This window comes from Thunnus albacares, chromosome 18, assembly GCF_914725855.1.
Source record: "Thunnus albacares chromosome 18, fThuAlb1.1, whole genome shotgun sequence".
NCBI classification, from domain to species: domain Eukaryota; kingdom Metazoa; phylum Chordata; class Actinopteri; order Scombriformes; family Scombridae; genus Thunnus; species Thunnus albacares.
The window spans coordinates 26,884,560-26,908,134 of NC_058123.1; the positions used below are offsets into that span (position 1 = coordinate 26,884,560).

At 38.2% G+C, this 23,575-nt stretch overlaps 1 protein-coding gene and 1 pseudogene across 1 annotated transcript; one reads left to right on the forward strand and one right to left on the reverse strand.

Annotated features, from left to right (window-relative positions):
- Nucleotides 1-5,250: 5,250 nt before the first annotated feature.
- dnajc25 (DnaJ (Hsp40) homolog, subfamily C, member 25) lies at nt 5,251-13,923 on the reverse strand. The gene is made up of 5 exons (XM_044332858.1): nt 13,514-13,923; nt 11,297-11,449; nt 7,701-8,071; nt 7,458-7,557; nt 5,251-6,771 (listed from the first exon to the last, which is right to left on the reverse strand). The coding sequence occupies exons 1-5, from the start codon at nt 13,868-13,870 to the stop codon at nt 6,649-6,651; spliced, it is 1,104 nt and encodes a 367-aa protein (XP_044188793.1). The 5' UTR covers nt 13,871-13,923; the 3' UTR covers nt 5,251-6,648.
- An 8,089-nt stretch (nt 13,924-22,012) lies between these two features.
- LOC122969016 lies at nt 22,013-22,945 on the forward strand (annotated as a pseudogene).
- Nucleotides 22,946-23,575: the final 630 nt, after the last annotated feature.

Consider the following 23,575-nt stretch of genomic DNA (forward strand, 5'->3'; position numbering starts at 1 on the left):
TATTTATATCATAATTTTGACCATAGAAATTAACTTAACTTTGATTTTGACTCATCATGAGTATAATATGTTTGCCATTCCTAATATGACATGTATTTTTTTCTTTTCCTAGTGGAAATGGGCTTCCATATAACTGAGATCCATAAAACAGGAAACAAAAGAAACCACTAAGTTGGACTCAAGAGACTTTATAAAACTTGCGGGGGAAAAAACAATAATAAAAAATAAAACCCTAATCCATTGAAAGTATAAAAATTGTCTTTAGGAATTCCAGAAACCCAATTGGAGGTTGATTGAAGTGGGATTTCTGTTCCTCCAATTGTTGTACAGAACAAAACAAGACCGATTTCTTCATTATAGTGTGTTACTTCCACAGGCTCCATTTCGCTCCACCTTCAACTGAATATTCATGAAGAGGTTCTAGGACTCCTCTGGAATCATCTGCAGTTAAAAACTGCGCTCAAAAAAAAAATGGGGGCTTTTTTTTCTTTTTGCTTTCATCATTGCCAAAACCGCTTCCTGTTGTGAAGTTGTTTGATGTTAAAGACTTTTGGACAGCTTTTTCTCGTGATTTCACTAAAGCCTTTGGATTTGCTCTCGTGTTGTCTTTTCTAAAGTGTCAATGAAGGAGTTAAGCGACAGAGAAATGAAACTAAAACTTGGCCAAAGCCCTTTCTGTCCTTGGCAGTTTGTTTTTAATGTTAAATAGTTTGTTACAGTTGGACAAACACCTGGATCTGCAATTTCTTCGGTTCCTCCTTTGTTTGGACTCATTCGAAAACAGTGATGCATTTTTAAATGTCACAATTCGCAGAAATAATTGGAAAGTCTTTAAGGAGTGGAAAATGTGGTTTAATGCACCTTAAATTCCGGGAGAAGAGATAAGAAGAACATTTCCTGGACAGTTCATGAGTGTGTTGACAAGATAAACAAATCTGCTGTTGTACTACAATAAAGTAACAGTGAGGTTTTCAGTTTCAAAGGCACCAGTGAGACACTTTTTCAAGAGGTAAAGTGTTGAAAGCCTGATTCTAGTTCACTTACTTGACTGATTAAATTATTATTGAATAAAAGTATCCCAGTTTGTATTAACACACAAAACAAAAAAATTACAGACTCCTCGTGGTGTAGGTCAGATTTCCTTCTGGCCGTCTAAAGAATGAGAAAAGTTTCCGTCAGACGCCCATGAGAGGATCCGGCCTGTTCCACAGCATGTATGCAGTAAGAGAGGACACAGTCTGTTGTGTTAAGTATATGAAGAGATTAACAACCAGTGAAGGTTTAGATTTCCTTTTCCACAAATGTATGTTTCAATTTATTTGGATTTACTGGAGACTGAAGGTTTTCCATAAAGGCTGTTTTGATTTGAACTTATAACTATAGGTACAGTATTTTAGCGAAATTTGCGATTTGAATATACTGTCAGGTTAGAATTAAGCTTTTTTTTACTAGCCAGTGACTGATATCTCAAATGAAGTTGCCTCTGTAAGTGTTTCATCAGCCAGCTGCATTTTTAGATTAGTAAAAAGAGCCTTTATCAGAGCAAAAGAATGTTGAAAATGACGACAGTTTGAGAGATTATTTTTTTCTGATGATAAAACTTTGTTTGCATCTGTAAACAAATCAGGAAAACTGGACAATATTTTCAATTGCACAAAGATATTCGTTTGTAATTGAGACTGTTCAGTTGTGAATGTCAGTATATGTCAAGTTTTGGGGGGTTAAAAAAAAAAGATGGATTGCACTAATGCAACAGTTACTGGTGATTTTCCTCACAGACAATAGAGAACAGAAAACAGAAAAAGAAACCAGTAAAGGTTAATGAGGTGTTCATTATGGGGGGACATATAACTTCAACCAATCAGATGGCTTGGCTGAGTACATGTACAGAACAGAGTTGTGTATGTAAAACCTTCAGTCTGTGTTCTTCCTGTGATGTAGTTAGTTGCCGAGGCAGATTACAGCTCTTACTATAACTGCACAAAAAAAAGAAAAACAGACTCCCAGAGATCTGTAGGTCTTCTGCACTTGTGTATCTGTTTTGTTTTCATTAAAGAGAAGTATGATTGTTATCATCTCAACAGGCACTATTTTAATTAGTTAACGAAATAACGTGTCGTTTACAAAGACTTGGTTTGCAGCGAGGTTATGTCCAATTCAGTCAGTCCATTTTGCTATTATAATGATAACAGATTATTGTTGTTGATGTTGGAATGACATGGGCCTTCTATCATCCTTCTGCCTTGTATTTGTTTTTGTATGTTTTAAAAATGTATGTTAATAATTTTTATTGTTAATGGAAAACCTGACATGGCGTGTTTTGTTTTCTTTCCAGCATGGTTCACTTTCAGGAGCCTGTATCACAAAACAAATCCTACATGCTTTTCTGGTCTGGTTCACTTTGACTACACTGAGCATAAAATTAAGGGAATTTCATACTAAAAAGACTGTAATTTTGTAATATACTACCTTGATTTATGTAATTCAGACTGCTGAAGCCTCATACTAGCTTCAGATGATCTTTGAAACACATTTTTGCACAGAACAAGCACTGTAGATTTGGGCTTGTATCACTTACATTTGAGGCTCATTAGGAAGTGATCTCTTAATGGCCAGAATGAACAAGAGGAATGATTACAGCAAGCAAAAACTGTGTCAATGAACATATAGGCATCTGACTATTGTTTTAAGACAGACTAGAAAAAATGTGAACCTATCCTTTAAACCCAGAGTGGACGCATGGTTGTCTAAAAACATTTTTATTATCTCACATGATTAACATGGAAATCAATGTAATTCTACAGTTATATTAATTTGCCCAAGAGAACTTCAGCAACATGCTGCAGCTGTTGATTGAAGCTGGAATTACATTAGACTTCAGCAAAAATATACTGGATTTGTGAGTTCTTAAGGGTGTTATGGGTAATTGTTGGTCACCAAAGCTCAAGGTGGCGCCAATGAGCTTTTCAAATAGAATGCAACTAATACATCAGCAGGGCCAATTTTATCTTGAAAGAGATATACCAGTGTGTGTATGTTGATAAGTAAGAAACTCAGTATATGTTTGTGGTAGTTCTGAAATGGCATCACTACATATTTTCTCCACCAGAGGCCCTGACAAGTTAAAAACTGTAAAATTTCCTGCTCATTATGTACCTTTGTCACAAGTCTTTAATAATCAAAAATTAAGGGATTCTTAAAATGTTTATGCGCTAAAGCTGGCTGATATGTTCAACATTTTGTGAAATTAGTTTATTTGCTTTTTTTCCAAGATTGAGATGAAAATCATATCAATTTCATGTCTCTGCTTTAAGTACGGAACAATAAAACACACCAACCATATCTGGCAACCTGCCCAATAACCAGCGACGCTGGGCAGATGGACACACTAGTCTTTGTCAAGAAAGAGTTCCAACATGTAACTCATAAAACTTATTTTGTGTTATGTAAAATTATTTTTACATTTCTTTTTGTGTATGAATTGAACATATGCAAGCTAGTTCATTAGTGAGCTTTAGATGTGTGTGTATGTGTATGTTTGAACTTTGGACAGATCCAGGCCAGCTGCTTCCCCCTGCTTCTAGTTTTGATGCTAAGATATGCTAACCACTCCTGAACTGTATAGACAGAAGATGGATATTGATCTACTCATTACATTCTCAGAAAGTAAAGGAAAGTGAATAAGCACATTTCCCCCCAAAATCCCCAAATTATTAATTCAAGGCATCCTGATCAAAAATGAAAAATGAAAATCAGTTGATATATTGTCTGTTTTTCTTTTAAACTCTGAAATACAGATATTGGTATCAAACTCAAAATCCCAGCATCAGTTGGGCTCTCCTAAATCTTAAAAACATAGTTGTGTAGATCTGTAAAAGTATAAAACAGCCACACACACCTCTGAACAAACAACGGTTCACACTGGCTTACATGTGGACAAAGAAGCATGTTCCAGCCAGTAGAGAGCAATTTTCCATTTGTGCTTCATAGGTGACTTTAAACAATTAATCAATTATCAAAAATATTGTACATTACATGTCCCGTCTTTTCAAAACTTGTACACCGTGGTGTGTTTCAGAGTAAACTAGTTAGAAATAGATGTTTTTAAAAAGTCACTCTTGCATCACACTGAGTGATTGTTGGGTTTTCTTTTTGTCAGATGAGTCAGCATACTTACTTCTTCTGTAACATTTCAAACCACATACAGTCCAGAGAGCAAGAATTTGGACAGTCCACAGTTTTTGTTATTCAAGCTCTGTGCTTCAGCACATTTAATATGAAATAAAATAATGGATACTACATTAAAGTGCAAAGTCTCAGCCTTAATTTGAGAAGGTTTACATCAATATAGAAAGAACTGTGTGGGAGATATAGCCCTTCAAATTTTGTATGTGATGAGGCAAAGCCTGAACAAAATTTTTCCTTAACTGATGCCAAAGTAGGTATATTAAGGGGTATATTGGTAATGGAAGAGAATACATTTTTTAAGAATGCAAGATTTATGGCGACAGAAACTTGACAAACTATCTTAATGTGAAAACACCTTAATCACAGTCACTTTATGCACTTATCAGCCTTGTGCCTGTAATTTTTCACCTGTAAAACTGAGCACAAAATGCATTCAAGGAGAGACTGTCTGAAAGTGTCAATCATTATCTCCATTTCTACGATTCATGGCTTCTCACCACTATCTGTGACAGCTGGCTTTTCACCTCACCTTCAAGTATGGCCATTCAGAAAAGGTATGAACACTTTTACCTTGGCTTTTAAGACTATGATAAGTTTGAGATCCAGTGCACTGACCTTTTGCTTAACCCCACGCCCTCTTGGTTATTGTTGCTCACCTGTCAAGCTATTTTCACGTGTATATGCAGTAATGATAACTGTGGGAGATTTACCACTTGAAATTAATAGTAATTTTTCAAACAATGTGTCCTTGATTTCTGACAGAGGTAGACAAAAGCATTTACCAGCTGAAATGAAAACTGTTGCTAGCTAGTTAATTAAGCTAATGTTAGCTCCATGAGTTGCTTAGAAATGTTGTCTGCGGCTAACTTTTTTCCAGTCTGACTCGTAAAAAGAGAATCTTGTAAAATCTTAAATAATGTAATATAAAAAAGTCTTAAATATGTGTTTCATGGCTTTACAGTTGATAATGGGGAAACTGTCAGTTGACCCGCAGAAACAGACGAGTCACTAAGGAGAAAGAAAAAAACCCAAAATGTGTTCAAACAAATTCATGACTTATAGTTAACGTTACAGTATAACTTTAATGCCACCTCAACACCAAACTTACAACAAAAAGACAAATGAAATGTGAAACAATAAATAAGTAAAACCAAGTTTTAAAATGCAGTAAACAGTAAGCAGCCATCTGAACTTGTGAATAGAGCAGAAACCACGATAACAGGCTCCTTGTGAGATAATGATCTATTGTTGCACAATGTACAGATATTGCAGCAGTGACTTTGGCTTCCACTTAAACAATAAGACTGTTTGATTCACATAAACATCTGAAATGTCTGTGCCTTTATGCTTTTCTGTGTGTTTTGAGTGTCCTGTTTAAAAAGCTTTCACGACAGATCAGATCAGATCAGATCAGAGCAGAAAGGACAGTTAGAAACACACTGGAGGAAAAAAACCTGTTTAAACCATCTGTTACTGTATGTACCAACCAATTTATCAATGTCCTCAGTTTGCTTTCTTCTTTACATTGATGTGTTCTCCTGGTTAGCAAAGGAAACTGTCGACTTCCCCAGAGTCAGATGAGAAGATCAGTTTCATCTGTTGGCCATGTCTTTCTTGTTAGCTAGCAAGCCAGTCACAAAATGCCTCTTTTTTACATTTCTATTTTTTACCCGTTCAATAAATGAGATACAACATGTAAACCAGACAGCTTTTTCTGTCGTTGGAAGGTGGATTTTAAAAAGAAACCTTTGATGGAGCTAGGATAAAAGTTCCCCTGTTTTTACTGTCTTTGTGCTAAGCTAGGCTAAATACGTCCTAAACCTATCTCTGTTCTGGACACACAGAGTTCAAATTAATACACCTCTTCTCATCACTGTTCGTAAAAATATACACTCTGGCCCTTTATTCATTATAAAAGCAAATACTTTTCACTCATTTTACATTTTGGACATTTAGAGTAAGAAGGTTGTGGTCCAACGCCTTACCCAAGGACAGTTTAACAACACTGTTGGCTGTTGGTCAAATGTTCTGGTTACTGGACGGTCTGTTCATCATCATCTTGCACCCAGATAATGAATATAATTACATCAAAACTCACTCATCCATCTGATTTTACCAGCAGGAGACAAAAAATGGCTGGAGAAAGTTAGTTTTTTTGGGCTTTTTTTGTTTTTTTTAGAAGAAAATCATTAAACTTCATTAAAAATGAAATTGACTTGGTTTGAAACAAAAAGCATGATGTAAAAAAAATTACTCAAAAATCTGAAGCTCCAGCCCACAGTTTATTCCACTCAGTCATCCCCTTGTATGAGGCCTGAACGCTATGAAAATATCTCTCACTATATAAACAGGCATAGTTAATCTTTCTGTACAGGTATTTCTCCACACAGCACGGCATGTGTTGTCCGTGGATGTTGGCACTGAGGCAGATGTGTATGATACAGACGGAGCGTGTGGTCGTCAGTCGTCGATGAAGGTCAGCCGGCCTGGTCCCTCGTTCTTCATCCAGCGCCGGTACCTCTTCATCCTTGGGTCGGTCGCCATCTTAATCTTCATCTCCTCCTCCTGCTCTTTTTTGTACACCTGAAAGACACACATGAGGAATGTTTACACTTGAGACATTACGGGGTGTTTGAATTACCTGAACTATAATGGTTCACATGGAACATTCAGTGTAACGTACTTTTCCACGCCACTACTTCCATCAGTACAACAACTGAGTCATGTCATACTCACCACCCTGCTGATTTCAGTTTCTCTTTTTAAGATGAATACCATTTTCATTCACTAACTCCACTTTTTTTAACCACATTTCAGTTAATATTGAAATTTGAGACTTCCTGCAGACTTCCAGCAGATTTTTTACATCAAAATCTTACCAGAAAAGATGCAACAAGCAACGGACACCTGGTGTTGGGTTAGTAACTAGGTGTGTAAAGATAAACCGATTGGTATTGGTTTTCTAATACTTATTGGTTGATCAGAGTCAGAGGTTCTATGGCATTGATACACAACAGACAGATGCATCCCAAGTTCTGCGTGAAATTTGGTTAAACTGAGAAAATTGTTCCAGTTAGCTTTTGTTTAAAGGATGTGTAAATGGATGGAGGAGAGAAGGAAACTAAAAGGAACATACTAATAAATTGAAGACAGGTTGAAAGAAAGGAGGAGAAAGTAAAGAGGAAAGGACTGAAAACCAATAAGGACAAATCAAAAGAAAAGAGATGAAAAAAAAAAAACCTATGGAGAGAGAATTTTAAGTCACAAACCTCATAGTTTTCTTTGATCCAGAGCTGTTTATCCAGGAAGGACTGTCTGTTGTTTTCATCCAGACTGTCAAACTGAGACTGAGACATCTTCATGTACCTCCTGAGGATTAAAACACAGAAAGTCTGTTGTGAAGTGACCTGGTGCTGAGGTAAGAAACATGGAAAGATGTATAGGTTCATCACATTCATCCAGAAGATCTAGTAGAACACCATATCTATACTAAACGTTCCCTAAGAACTGACCTGATTAAGTAAAGCTTCTCCTCGTTTCCGTACTCCTCCCTGCAGATGGTGAAGCGGTAAATCCAGGAGACGTACCAGGTGACGTAGTTGGTCATGTAGTAAGGGAAGAGCACGATCTGACATAGCAGGATGTCTGACAGGTTGGGCTTCTGGTAGCCTCCTTTGATGTCGATTTTGGTTTTGATGATGTCACGGATCACCTCCTCCTCCTGCTCCCGGATTTCCTCTTTGGAGCGGCGGTTCTTGCCCTTCTCCTTGGTGCGGTTGAGGAGGCCCTGCTGCTTGGCGATCTCGGTGGCCTGGATCCGGTACTTGGGGACCGTCGCCAGGTAGTTAATGGCCTCGTTGTAGCTGCTGTGCCAGCTGTAGTACTGGAGGAGAGAGAGGGAGGTGAGACTGCCTGCCTCAACTATAGACCAGCAAGATCTACTGTTTCAAAGTTTGGGCAATAATTCACCATATTTATCACAGACACAGTGGGCCCTATCTTACGCCCGGCGCAAAGCAGCACCAAGCCTGACGCAATTGTCTTTATTAGTTTAAGACCGATGCAGTTGTCGTTTTCCCGTCCAGCGCCCACGTTGTTAAAACAGCAAATGCACTTGCGCCCATCAAAGCGCTCATGGGTGTGTTGGTCTTAAAGTGAGGTGTGGTCAGGCGCATTGTTGGCACATTGCTATCTTGAGGCAGTGGAAAGTGATTGTGCGATTGACCAACAAAAACCTGGTCTGAAGTCAATGGCGCAGTGTTTCACTATTATTTTAAGGGCGCATTATCAAGACAGTAATATGCACCTACACTGACGGGTGCACAATATACACTCTGCTAGTTACACACAAAGGACGTGCAGCAGCGCACAAACATGCAAAAGATGACAAATAAAAGGATTACAATGTGAAAGATTATTGTGTACATTAACATATTTTAAAAAATACATGTCATGATGCTTAGTCATAATATTTATCAGAATTAACTCATCACAGTAATGATGAATTAAATTGTTTAATTATTTGACCAAATCGTGGCAATACACGGAGGTAAACAGACGGACAACAAGGGATCAGACACAGATCGACTTTCCTGCTGCATCAATACATGATGACATGAGGAACACATGAGGAAATAAATGAGGTGAAAACAATGATTAAACTAAAGAAGGAAATAAATGTGCACAGCTTCTAGCAGCAGCAGGATCAGCACCTTGGAGAGCTGATCAAGTTAATATTTTTGAGAGTACAGTGATCAGGTTTCCATACTTTCAGCAATTAAAACCCCTGATTTGACCTGTTACTCCATAACTGAACAAAACGATTTTAAAGAAAGTAAAGTGAGAGTAAATAGCAGTTACCTGGATGTAACTATAGTTCTATGAGTACATGCGTGAGTTGGTCCCTGTCGCTACTGTTGCGGCTGTAAAACCGTGGATAAATTGTTTTCAGCGTTACAACTCTCACGAAATGACTCATTTCACTTTCCGAATTTCATCCATTCAGTCCAGTATTTGGAAAGTCTAGAAGAGCTGCATTATTAAATTATTTTATCCCTCAAGTAAGTGGAGGACTAAATGTCCCAGCTGGCGGAATCTCTGGTGCTCTATGAGCAGCCTTCAGCTCTGGGAAATCAATCATTGCTGGGTGACATAAAATGCATCACTACCGGTGCGCCAGCATGGGAAAGTCATCATACACACCAGATTTGAAACTCCAGTACACTGTGAAATACAGAGAGATTTAGCTGGCAGTGATAGGTTTAATCAGCATTGTGTGAGCTCGTTTGGCAATGGCTTGAATGTAACAAATATTTATTTATATGTAAAAGTTCTGCACTCCAGCTTTAAACAAAAATATTTAGCATTACATTCATCGATCATTATTTATCACAGAAATAATATTGTGACTTTAGATCATACTTCAGCCCCAATGATGATATGATCTTAACTCTGCTGTTCAGAGAACATTTCACAGCAGAGAACATCGGAGTTTAAGGAAGATGTAATTAACAGAAAAACAAACTTGTTACAAAAGTTTTTGTTTGACTGTTTTATTATGTGATTTTTTTTTATTTGACAGTCCCTCCAGGAAATTGTAATTGCAATAATTAACTCAAATTCAAGAAATCTCCACAAAATTTTGCCAGAGATTGCAATTTTCCTAAATTACTGCAACTTTTCCTTTGCTTGCAATTTTTCCCAATTCCCACAGTTGTACCACAATAAGAGCACATAAAATACCACAAATTGTATTGCAATTTTTGAGAAAAGCTGCTGCAAAATCAAACATTTTTGGCCACCATAATAAGGAAAAACTCTACATAATCCTGGAGGGACCGATTAGCATTTTCCATATGGTAATATATATATATATATATATATATATATATATATAGACCTGAAAAATGTTCTTTAAATAATGTTTTTAACCGTATCAGCCAGCTCTGTTTCATTGTCTTTCAGGTCTTCTATTTATGCTGACTAATCACAAATGAACCAAGAATTTTCCCTTACTCATTAGACAGTTGATGCCTGCATCACTGCTGCATACAGTTGCTTCCTCATTTTGTTCTTATACATAATTATGTTTCTTACTTTGGTTTTCAACAAAAAGTGTGAGGGGCTGCTGGTCTTCAAAGTGTTTTTCCCTCCATTCGGTATTTATTTGCAAATTTTCCTTTAAACAATATCCTCCGTATTACTCAACATAAAACACAGGACTCTCCTGGATAATGTAACAATCCTATATATTTATGTTATGACCACAAGTTTCAATGATTTCAACTTTGCTTCTGAGAAATTATATTTTGTTCATCATTTTGGCATGACAGACGGCTCTAAATACTACAGTTCCCATGAGCCTTGGCCACCGTTGCTCATCATGCTCATAGGTACACGTGTTAAACTGAGATCGAGGGTGAGTGCAGAGGAACTTTCCTCCTTCAGCAGATAAATGTGAAAACAAACTGTGCACATACATCATTCTGAACAGAGAAGACAACAACATCCAACTGAAGGAACAAGAAGAAAAATACATTTTTGACTGGAGGGAGACTTTAAGGCTTTATCTATTCTCTCTTTTGGTATTTATACGAAAAATGATGTCCCTGTCAAATTAAGTGTGTAAAAATAAATACTCACAATCACACAGTGCTTTAGCTGCAGATGTTTGGTTTTGACTGTAAATAAACTGCACCAGGAAATTCACTGATGCTTTTTTGTTCTTTTTTTCAGTTTTTCAGCTCAGTCATTTCCTGAAACAGCTGGGCACTGTAGTTTTTAGCAACATTTACTCAAACGGGAGGAGATAATCTATTTGTCGGGGACTATTTACAACCGCAGAATAATACATATTTTGTTTTCTAGTGAGTATTTACAGCAACAGGATGGTGTCTATAAAAACAAGGCTCCAGTACCATTTATGGACCAAGAGTCAGGGGTCAAAGGTCTTAGTTTCTGACCAAAAACAGCAAATATGGAGAGAGACGAGAGGAAGACTCGTCTGTCTAGCAGGGTCAGAAACTCCCGCCAGACTGACTCTAAAAACATCTCTCTGTGGCTTCTGATTGGCCAAGTCGATGACAACACATCGCCTCTGCGGTCGTACCTGGAAGATGGAGATGGCACAGATGGTGACCAGGATAACGACTCTGACGTCCACTTTGGGGGTGAGCTGTCGGCGGTAGTAGGCGTAGTAGTGTTGGTAGTACTCCTCAGGATGGTCCAGCATGTAGTCGTAGTCTCGCCGGGTGTCCTCATCCTACACACACACACACACACACACACACACACACACACACACACACACACACACACACACACACACACACACACACACACACACACACACACACACACACACACACACACACACACACACACACACACACACACACACACACACACAACACATTAGCTGAAGAAATACAGAAGAGAGGAGCTCAGCCAAACTTGGTTTCATCCCAAATGAACCCCAAACAAAACAAAAAACAAAATAATTTTCATAATGTTAACATTTAAGGTTTCCTTTTTCATAAACTGGCTTCATTTTCCATGCATTTAAACAGTATATCATGTATTTATTTTGCTGAGTGAGATTTTTACTTTTTCATATTAATCATTTCAGTGACACAAACTGCTCTTCAAAAGCTTTTTACATGATGTTATTTAATAACAGAGAGGTATAATTAAACATTTGATCTCACTGTTATCTAATAAAAACCGACAGTCAAAGTCTCCAAATCACAGCGTTTCTTATTGGACAGTTTACATGACGGTTAAGATGAAACTTTGTCGCTCTGGCAGAACCAGTATTGCAAGATTGGACTGACAAAAAGTAACCGATCAAAGCCTAGAACCTGCTCCATCTTCATCAAAGGAGCCCATTTTAAAAAAAAATTAATTTGGGAAAGGTTTATTTTATATGTATAATGATTGGTCTTCTTTTTTAATCAGTATAATTAGGCAAACTCAAAACCACAGTTACAACAATGAAAAATATGTAATAGAAATCGTAAAATTTAAGTTTTTTTTAGATGTTATATTAAATGTTTAAAGTCTCATTTATGTGAACAGATCTTACAAGTGTTTTATCAGAATTGATCACAGAAGTATGACAGAATAATAATTGGAATAAGAAAGCGTTTCAACTCAGTTGTAATAAACTGATCACTTGGTTGTGATGGTCATCAGTTATCAGTTATCAGTCATTGTGTGTGAGAGTCAGCTGAATTCAGGGAAGGACGAGGCCACTTTAATGGGAAACAGCCTTACTTTTTTTCTACAGAAAAGCAGCCAAATTGGATGAAAAGACATCCAATCTGGAAATACTGGATAGAACTAAGAACAGGAAATCTGTAATTCAGACACTTAAACTGAATTGTGAGGTTAACTAAACATGTAGTTGTGTCTGCAGTTTGCAGTGTTCAGTTTTACATTCTTCATACCTCCACTGGTTCCCAGCAACCATGATTGTTCACTAAACACACATGTCTTTTTTTGAATGCTTAATGGGTTTTTCTGTTTAATCTCTTTTCGTTTGTTTTTTTTTGAAGGCCTGCAGGTTTTGTTCCTCTCCCACAGAGCCACACGGTTTGCTCTTGTTTCAGCTTCCAGGTCCAAATGTTGTTCAGGAAAGACTTTTGTGGAGCCACATGTAAGCTGTTCTGTCTATGTGGCACTCTCCCATTAGACAGCGAAACTGAAGCCAAACAGTCATTTGAGCTTCTGCATGTTCCTCAGTCCTGCAGTTATACTGATGACAATTAAATGTCTCCTTCAGAGTGAAACCATGTTTTTGCCTGGACTCATTGACCTGAGAGCATCTCAAAGATGTTTTATATTTACTGTGTGGAGGCAAGAGAAAGTGGCACCAAAATTACTTAAACCACAAAAATACAGTAAAATGTGTATCTGCATCTCTGCAGGTTATTATGCTGGTATCACAAGTAAGTTTACAGATATTGGAGGAACATTATACCATTACATAGCAGGTAAATAACCGCTGTGGAAGAAAATTACCGTAGACAACGCAAGTCCACACTTAAAAGGGTATTATAGATACGATCAGATCAGTCTCTTCATGAATGTTGCTGAGAGGAAGTACAGTAAGAAATACCTCTGATAATGGGGATATAAAAGAATATGAGTGATATCGTAATTATTAAAAGAACATTACTAGGATGTGAGCACACAATACATCCCTGTAGAGATACTATAGGAGAGCTTGATGAGGGAGAAAGAGGACAGCAGTGCTGCACTGAGTCATGAGGGAGCAGTTGGATAAATACACAAACTTTACAGAGTTGGACAGACTTGGACCGACCTTTAACGTTTCGTACGCAGTCACGATGAGCAGGAACTTCTTCTGGGCGGACTCCTGGGTCTCTCCCTCTGAGCCGGGCTCTCCCGGCCGGAACCGATCCGGATGATACCGGCGAGCCAGCTGCCGGTAAGCCCGGGCGATCTCCGCTTTGGAGGCCTCCCGGGTGACGCCGAGCACATCGTAACAGACCTCCGTGCCGCAGTACAGGCCCTCCACTAGCGCTGCTGCCGCCGGAAGCGAGGACACGGAGAACAGGAGTACCGCAAGCCGCCACCACGGCGTCACCGACCGCTGACACACAGCAAACCCTCCACCACCGCCGCCGCGGCTCCGCTGCGTGACGGCAGCCATCTCCATCCGCACCACAACCGGAGCCTAGCCTGTCCGGTCGCCCACTGCTTACATCATCAGGACGCGGCGGGACGGAAAGCTGACGAAGCATCAAAGATTGTCTTACGTGTAGTTGTTTTTACGGTTTTGTTTTTTCATATCATTTTTCCTCTGCTTCACACCTTTGAGAGAGCAACTCTTATGTCGTCTTTTTGGTCCTCATTCATTCATTCATTCATTCATTCATTCATTCATTCATTCATTCGTTCATTCATTCATTCATTCATTCATTCATTCATTCAGACTGGGATTCAGAGTGAGACCCATTTTCTTCCTTTTCTGTGTCTCTTTGATAATAAACAAGGAATATTATGTATCTGACTCTATGATCTGAATTGTCTCCACACAACAATAAACAATTTTATATCTCCCGCAGAGGTTTTTTTGTATAATTATTTATTATAAATTGATTAATTATTCATTTTTCAAAAAGTCGCGAGCATAGCACACATTTATTCATTTTCATTTCATCATCATCATATAAAATAAAATTTAAAAAATCCACCAGAACCTCTTAAACTCAAATGAACACAAATTGTATCTCGTTTTTTAATCCATACACAAATTAAAATCTGTAGTTTTTACGGAGATTACATGCTGTAACTATTTCTTGGCAACCAATGTCCTGGCACAGTGATTTACTGGAATCTGGTTGTCTGACAACCTTACGGTGACTCAAAAAGTTCCAGGGTGTCAGTGAGCCGCTGGTTGGTGGCATCAATCCTTTTATCTAGGCAAAAAGTGAATAGATGTAAGACTATTTCCTAAAATGTTGAAATATTCCTTTAATATTTGAGGACAACAGACTCTTGCTACTGATTAGACTCACTTCAAATCCGTGGAGTGCAATGGGAGCGCGATATAGCTACTAACATAATTTTAATGTTTATTTTCAAAAAAGAGAGAAAAAGGAAAAGAAAACACGGACTGGTTGCAAAAACACTGGGCCAGTGTTATGAGTACGGAGTAAGCAGTCTGGTATATATATACGATCTTTATATCCGGGACCGAGTGATGACGTGCTCGTAGCTGCAGACTCTCTCTGTCTCCCCCTGCTAGTTAATTTCAAACCTGCCGTTGCAGATGAAGAAAGTAAAACGTTAATAAACACATTATTTATTATCTAGAAAAAAAGCTCAGAGTCCCAGAGTGTGTGTTCTGTATCTGTGTTGTTTCACACAGGGCTGATTTTGCACCTTGACATCTCCGGTTTGGTCCCCTCTTGTTGAGCGAGTCACATACTTTGTGTAGTTGATAATATAAGACACAAACAAGTGTAAAACATTTTTTTTTTTAAATCGAGTTTTCAATAACGAAGTTAAAGTACCACAATACATGTAAAGTCCTCCATTCAGATTCAGATCCTTACTTAAGCAGTGAAATGTACTCAGGTATCAGTACTGGTGGAGTTTAACTAATTGTCAAAGTTAAACTTGTATCTTCTATTTTGGGGGTTTTCATATTCATATCAGCCAAGGACGGACATAAACTCTTGAATTTTGGATCTTGGTCCAGGATTTGTAAATGATCCAAAACTCTTATCTAACATCTTTGTGTCATCCAGATGAGATAAAAAAAATATTAAAATGTTGACATTCTGAATATACAATATTTTTTTATCTGACAGCAGGCTAGCAGGCTACAAGGTCAATTTAGTGGAGAAAAGTACATAATGAAACATGTGAAATGTGGTGGTGGAAAAGTATGAAGTCTCCAAAATTATCAAGTAAATTAGCAGAGACTGGAGTGAAGGAAATAAATGGAGATGGACTTAAAATTTCCTCTGCTGAATACTGGATTTTACCTGCTGTCAAACTGACTAATGGAAGGAGGGCTCATGTCCAGATGGTAACCCTTTTTATGCATTGTTTGTGTAAACACGCAGATCTGGTAAAAGGATTTTTCTGTTGTAAAATGGCATGACTCTTGAACTGCATTATCCCACTTCTTATTAAAGCTTGGGTTGAATTTGAAACATTTCAATGTGTTAAATGACAGCTTTGAATATGAACATGAATATGAATGAACAGTCACACAATGAACTAATGGTTCCTTTCAGGCCTTTCTGCACTTGTTGTGTCAGGAATATTTTAATAATTTTAAACAAATGCAGCCTCTTTGTAGCACATACTAGTTTTGTGTTACTTGAGTAAAATTTAGAATTTTACATAATGATTACAACAAAGTAAAAAAGAGGGAGAAGGAGAGAACTAAAAAACTTAGAGTTAGGGAATAGAATAAATATAACTAATTAAAACACTTATGAAATATCCCATAGTAAGTAGTGAATGATGACACAAGGATCATAAACCATACACTGTCAGTTACAGTCATACATACTGATGTTTTTCCCTGACTGTAATATCCAGAAAAAACTCAAGATATGATATTAGAGTTGATATTTGAGTCAGAGGCATTAATTATTAATCTCACTGTGACAACAACTTGTTGAGAAGTTGTTGTTGGTCAAGAAATAGTTACATTCTCCCTAAAATCACAAATGCTTTATTGATTAATAAAGTAACTGATCAAAAATCACAAATATTAACTTCTACATTTTGTGTTTGTGTACAGATTAAACAAATGAGATGCAAGGTTTTCATTACAGTTAGAAGTATGTATTTTAAGCACATTAGCATGCTAACATAAACTAAGATGGTGAACATGGTAAACATTATACTTGCTTAAAATTAGCATGTTACCATAGTCTTCGTGAGCATATTAGTATGTTGATGTTAGCATTAAGCTCAAAGCACACTGTGCCTACATGCCTCGCAAAGCCACTAGCATGGCTTTAGACTCTTGAGCTTAATTCTCCAATATGTCGAACAATTCTTTTAAGGCTTAGTACCAGTCAGGAGCTAGGCTAAAGTAACTCAAAATAAGAAGTCTTGACCACCTTTCAGAGCCACAGTTCTGGGAAGGTAACTAGGATGAGGACTACCCAATTAGTTTGGTAAACGTAACTGTATATCAGGTAAACCTCCCCAATCCAAGAGCAAGACTGAGTCACTAATGTTACCCCAAACTGTTAGTAGTAGAATAAAAGACCCACACAGGGGATCCTGAATGGGGCTCTTTCTAATGTTACCTGTAACCTCACAGATCAACAAAAAGAGAATTTTAAAGAAGAGTTAATACAATAGGAACTACAGAAGAAGCATTAACAGTATTGCAGGACGCTGCTACTAAATACTTCTGCTAAGATGGGAGGAGGACATTACGGGGACATTAAAGTCAGACCCTGAACCAGATCCTTGTAGAAATAAGAAGAGACCCAGTGACATGTTATCATGAGCTTTGCCACACTGACAGCTGAACAATATGGAATAACCTGCTGAATGCTTAAGTGTTCTCCTTATAGTGAAAGACATGTCAGAGGCAGCTGTCACACGAAACAGTCACGCACATGTTGACAGATGATCACAGATGAACTTCTTTTAAAAACAGCATGTTCACTACTCTGAACAGGAATTTTTTAATCAGTTCTCTCACTCACAGAGTCACAAATATTTCTCTAATTTTCTGAACACTTAATGTAGCATGGGATAGACACAAATTAGTAAAATAAGAATAAATATAAAGATTGAACTAAGTGTGTATATATTATCATCAGCAGAGAAAACTGCTATCAATATACAGTAAAATGTGCCAACAGTTGGGTGAAAATTCCTGTGGAAGTCTAGTTTTCATGGTAAATGATGTTTTTACCCGTCATTCAGCCCTGCAGTGGGTATCAGGCTGTGCTGTCATGAATTTACTGGCCTGTCTGACAGGCGACACCATTTCCTAGCCTTGACTCAACTTACCTTTAAGCTGCCTTTAAATCCTACTCTCACCCAAGCAAAGAGCAGATACTCAGAGGCTTATATCTCTATTGGCTAAACTGCCATAGTTGGCCCCTTTGGCTTGATAGGCAGTATCATCTGAATGCCGTGGCCTGCTCAGTGATCCAGCCGTTATCCCTACTTAATCAGCTCCACTCGTCTTACAAACAGTTATATCAGAAAACCTCTCGTGTATTTCTCTCTTTAAAGTGTCCTTGTATTGTATCCTATTGTAGCAAAGAGCTGATAATTGGCAGCATGCCCTGGCCTTATATTGTATCTGCTCAGGCCAAAAAGTGGCTGGCCCAACTGGCTTGGTAGGCAATTTCATCTGAATGTCATGGCCTGCTTAGTTGTCCAACCATCATCTCTGTGTATCTGGTTCCACTAGCTTTACCAATAGCCACTAATTAGCAACAACTCTGGTATGGCAAACCTTTCTTGAATTATATCCCTTGATTTGTCTTACTATGAATCTGTGTATGAGTGTAAGAGTGCAGGCAAGTCTACAGGGTCATGTGGGCACCCTTTCAATTGTTTTGTTGAGCGTCCCAGCTGAAACACAAGCAACATCATGCATCGCCCTGGCTGGCAGTAATTTTTACACTCCTCTACCTCTCTAATTGTTCATGAAAGAAGTCTGGAGTGTCGACCACCCTCACCTGCATCCCAAATGGCTTCTATATTACTTTGACCTCACACTGGGTGGTGACTGGCATGGAGCTTTGGCTCAGATTTGAAAAATTGTCCTGACTAGAGTCAGTAATCTATCTAATCTATCACTAGAATGAACAGATCAGGGCCAGGGTGAGAAAGTGCCATGAAGTCAATAACCCGCTGGTCCGGGTATAGACATTCTTTATCAAAGAAATCAGTAGTACTGATGATTTTGAATGAGCTGCCCTCTGCCACAACAAAGTTGTTTGACATTGTTACAAAGACATTGTTACTATTCAGGATCATATTTCCAATGATGTTCTTTAACTGCATTCTCTTTCCAAACAGTGCAATGGTTAACTTTTCAGGATACGCTGTAGGCACAACAACAAAAAACCAAACAACAATATGTTTTAATGCACAATCTGGAAAATACATATTAGTTTTCTGGTGATATGATTTTAGGAGAAGTAGAGTTAGTTAACCTGCCATTATACCATGGTCTAGGTGAATATGGCTGCAGGGTGTCCATTAATTCCTGATAATTGACACCTTCTAAGTAGTTCCAGTGAAACTGTCTGTTCATCATTCTAAATTAATGCGCTGGCTAAAATGAGTAACTACAGCAACAGGTACACAGTCAAAGCCTCCATTTACAATTTATTGCAACATGTTAACAAGCTGATTAAAACAATGAGTGACTTCAACATTTCTTTGAACCTATTTGACAACTTTGATGACTGGGGTGAAGCTGAAACAGCACAAGGAGTAACCCTAACACCAGGAGAATTATTTAATGAGGCATTCTGACACCTCAACAGTAGAAATAAAGTCAATGAAAAAAAAATCTAAATATCTTATTTACACCACTGAAATGTAGTCTTTCAGTGTCCCATCCTCTGACCACCACAGGATGGCGACTGTAACACACAAACTGTAAGAAGTACACTGCCCCTTTGAACTAACTGATACTTTAAAGCAATCATCTCGATCCCATTTGCTGTTCAACTCGCTACTTCAGGCTGCAGCTGACCATTCACATGGCCTATCATTTGTTTGTGAAAATCTTGATATTGATTTTGGGACAATTACATGGCTGGATAGCTAGCTAGTCTTATTGTTAAAAATACTGTCAAATTATATTTATTGTTTGTCAACCTTGCAATTTAATTGACTTTGAATCTTGCTATCATAACATTAGCTTTCAAGCTCATAGATGAGCCAAAGGGCTCTATGAGCTGAGTGGACTAGAAATAGCTCCCCTTGTCAAGTCTTATCTAAGGTTCTTTCTATTTACTGGAGTAGTGAACAATGTTTCCATTGCATAAGAACCTTATGGGATGGTAATGATTGTTCCAGGTATTAGTCAAACCCTTAGGTGTTTCCAGGGAAACTGAGTCATGGCTGGTGCAAAACTTTAGATTTTGATCGCAAAACGCATGAAAATATAAATTAATGGTCTTAATATTTTTTCTTTGTCGTCCATTAATTCCTGATAATGGACACCTCCTCGGGCATTATCCCTTACTTGAACAGCTCCCAGCATTCTTGAGATTTGATTTCCTTCTGTATAGGTGTCAAGCTAGTTTGTGGCTAATTTGAGCTAGGAGCTAATTTTCTTCCCTGAAGAAGCAGACAAAAACCTTTTTTATTTGATACTCAAAAGATACATTTTTGGTTGAGTATCACCTTCAGTTACACTTCAAGAGGCCAGTAGTTGAATATAAAAAAAGACATTACACCTGCAATAACTGATTTTTTTGGCCACTTGGGAGCAGCAGAAACAGTTGCCTAGTTACACAACCAGCAGATACCAAGCGACATTAGCACTGATTTGGAGTTGTTTTTTTGTTTATCTATGAATGTAAGTCCAATATTCACTCTGCTTTTAGCTCTGTTTTTGGTTTATGTCAAAAACTGAGAAAATATCTGGCTCTTTAACTGCTAAATGCTCCACTATGTTCACCAGGTAGCTGCCAACTGTGTCTGTTTGCCATTTGGTGCTGTGCAAGTAGTGTTAAGTGGGTTTTTAGAGCTTTTTCTCTGAAAACAGCTGACTGCTGCAGCTGAAAAAAATGCTGAGAGTGAACCAAAGCAGTAAAATTGCAGGCGGACAGCTAAACAATGAGCTGAAGCTCACTATAAAGCTCCGTAAAGCAGAGGGGAGCTGCAGAGTTGAGTGAATCTTGTGGGGTAATAACTATGAGCAGCATCAGTGGATATGACATCTAATGCATGTCATCCTCCTGAGGTTACTCCCTTTTATCCCTTGAAAGGGGTTTATTTGCTTTTTTTTCTTATCTGAGGGTCTATAGATAGATGGTATCTTGTGCAATTTGTAAAGCCCTTTATGGAAATTATGAGATTTGTGATTTTGGGCAGTATAAATAAAATGGACTTGGCTTCTTAATAAGCACAAGTTAAGATCAAATCTGTGCATATTATAAATGAAGCCCACTGTCACTCAATGTAAACTGCAGGCTTTCAACTTCTCCCAGGGTCTGCTCTTTTTAAACCAAATAATAATTTTCTGATTCCAGTCACAGACAAAGATGGTGGTGTTTGTTAAACCAGGCTCGTCCCTTACTCGTCCCTTTTGCAGGCAAAAATAACATCAACTTAATTTTTAAATTGATTATTAATAGGTTTTTTTGTTACTTAAAGGTGCAGCGTGTAGAATTTAGTGGCATCTAGTGAAACAGACTTGGCAGAAATGGAATATAATATTCATAAGTATGTTTTATTTTGTGTATAATCACCTGAAAATAAGAATCGTTGTGTTTTCATTACCTTAGAATGAGCCCTCATCTCCATAAGGAGCAGGTCCTCTTCCATGGAGGCCGACATGTTACACCACTATGTTTCTACAGTAACCCAGAATGGGCAAACCAAACAGTGGCTCTAGAGAGGGTCTTTCATGTTTTTCACACGTTTCGCCACCATAGATTCTCCTACACATTTGGAAGGGGAAGGGGAGGGGTATTCAGTCGGTTGCAATCTGCAACCTCACCACTAGATGCCACTAAATCCTACACACTGGTCTGTTAAAGGAAGAAAAAAAAATATTTTGGAAAATATCAGAAATGCTCCTTTTACTTTCAGCCACTGTTCAGGAGTTTCAGCTGATCATCAACAGAGGTGATTAAGAGATTAACTTCTATAATGACCGAGATGACATTTTCGGTCAGGTTTTTAAACTGTGTAATGTGCTGTCATTGACTGGGTAATTACTTATCTGCATTGTGCATGTGCATTTTTTTATTTCTGAAATTATTTTTAAAGTTTAAATCCGTTTGACAACAGTTATTACAGCAGTTATCTGTTGCAATTTTTCAGTATATCAGAGCCACTATCCAAGAGTGAAACATTTATTACATGTTTATAAATGTTGTAAAAATATATTATATCCAGAGATTTAAGATTCTGATGTAATCACAGTAGCTTTGCTGTGAACCATTGTAGATGCTTAGTAAAATACAGCAGGTTGCGCCAAAGTCTCTGGAGCTTTGAAATCTGTCAAAATGGATTTCACTGATATAGGTACAAGATCCACCCTGTGGGAGGTGCTGAACACTGCCACACAAAAACAATAGCGAGCTGTGTTTCTGTCCATAACGACAAATAGATGGGTATCAACTCCTCAATCCCTCAAGGTGAAGTTGGAACTTTCTCAGACTTTGTCAGCTCCTGTCAGCTTTTTGCAGTCAACAAATATTTTTGTCAATGGGAATTCATACAGTATAACAGATTATATCTCTGTTTGCAGGTCCTCCACTGAGGATTGTAATGATTGGGAAAACTGGAGTCGGGAAGAGCGCCATTGGTAACACCATTGCGGGTAGAACGTTTTTTTTGTCTTCAGCAAGTGCTCAGTCAGTGACAGAGGGCTGTGAGAAAGAACGGGTAAAAGATCGCAAAAAAATCCATGTGGTCGATACACCCGGCATTCTGGATACAACCAAATGTTCAGAGAGCATAAAGAACGAGATTGCAAAATGCATCTAGGTGTCCTCTCACGGCCCTCACGCCTTTCTGCTGGTCCCCCAGATTGGCAGGTTCACCAAAGAAGATGAAAACTGTATGCAGGCCCTGGAGAAAATCTTTTGGCCCGAGGCGTCTAAGTACATGATTGTTCTGTTTTGTTCACGTGGTGACGAGCTGCAGGGCAGAACCATTCAGCAGTATGTGCAAACTGGCCACCCAAAGCCAAGAGGTGATAAACAGATGAAGTTCCCGCTACCATGTTTTCAACAACAAGAAGAGGTGGAACAGAGCTCAGGTGGGTCAGCTGATCAAGAAGATTGATGAGATGGTGGGGGCAAATGGGGGACAACATTTCAGTGGAGAAATGTATGAGGAGCCTGAGCGGAATCTGCAGCAGCAGATTCATGACCATGACACAGCACAGCGGCAGGTTTACAACTCCTTCTTCATGTCTGACTTGCTGCAAAAAGCCATTTTGTTTCAGGCTATGCTGGCTGCCACTGCACAAGACAACGCCAGCAACCAGGACCACTCTGTCGATGCCTGCTACCTCAACATGAGGCCCTCTGCCTGATGTGATCTGTCAAATGGGCTACTTTTTATCGTGTTTTTGAAATAAATTGTAAAAACTGTGATTGTATTTGTGATAAGTTAGTCAACATGATATTTGCTTCCTGGTTATTCAGAGTGAGGAATTGCTTGTTTTCCCTGTTTCATATCTTAGTAAAGTGAATCTCTTATGGTTTTTGGACTGTTGGTCAAACTATGCAGTTTGAATAAACTCAAGATGGTCTTTTGTCATTATTTTTGACATCGATCTAATTAAATGACAATTAGTAGATTATCAATGCAAGGGAATGAAAGAAAACTTTTTACAATGTCTCTATTGTCTTCCAGTGTTTGTCAGTCTCTCTCAGAATTGAAGGTCAAACTGCTGCCTATGACCCTTATGAAATTCTTTTTTTATGTGATCTTATAAAATGGGGATAGAGTACTGTATATATACAGTATGCAAATTACCAAATATTTGACCACATACAATAATCCCTATCAGTATAACTAGCTGCTCTTTGTAGTCATAGCAGTTTCAGTGCTGTGGTTTGTTCTAAAGCCTGACTGAAAGTCCTCCACGATATTATTTTCTTCAAGAAAGGAGTTTATTTGCACTGAAACCATCTTTTCAAGTATCCTATTATTGAAAGGA

Bases quoted from the DNA above. Each gene is read 5' to 3' on its own strand.
- dnajc25 (XM_044332858.1), bottom strand. From the start codon at position 13,870: ATGGAGATGGCTGCCGTCACGCAGCGGAGCCGCGGCGGCGGTGGTGGA. The intron at 8,072-11,296 runs GTACGACCGCAG...TCTCTCCTCCAG, and splicing joins GTGCCATCTCCATCTTCCAG to TACTACAGCTGGCACAGCAG. The intron at 7,558-7,700 runs GTCAGTTCTTAG...TTTAATCCTCAG, and splicing joins GAGAAGCTTTACTTAATCAG to GAGGTACATGAAGATGTCTC.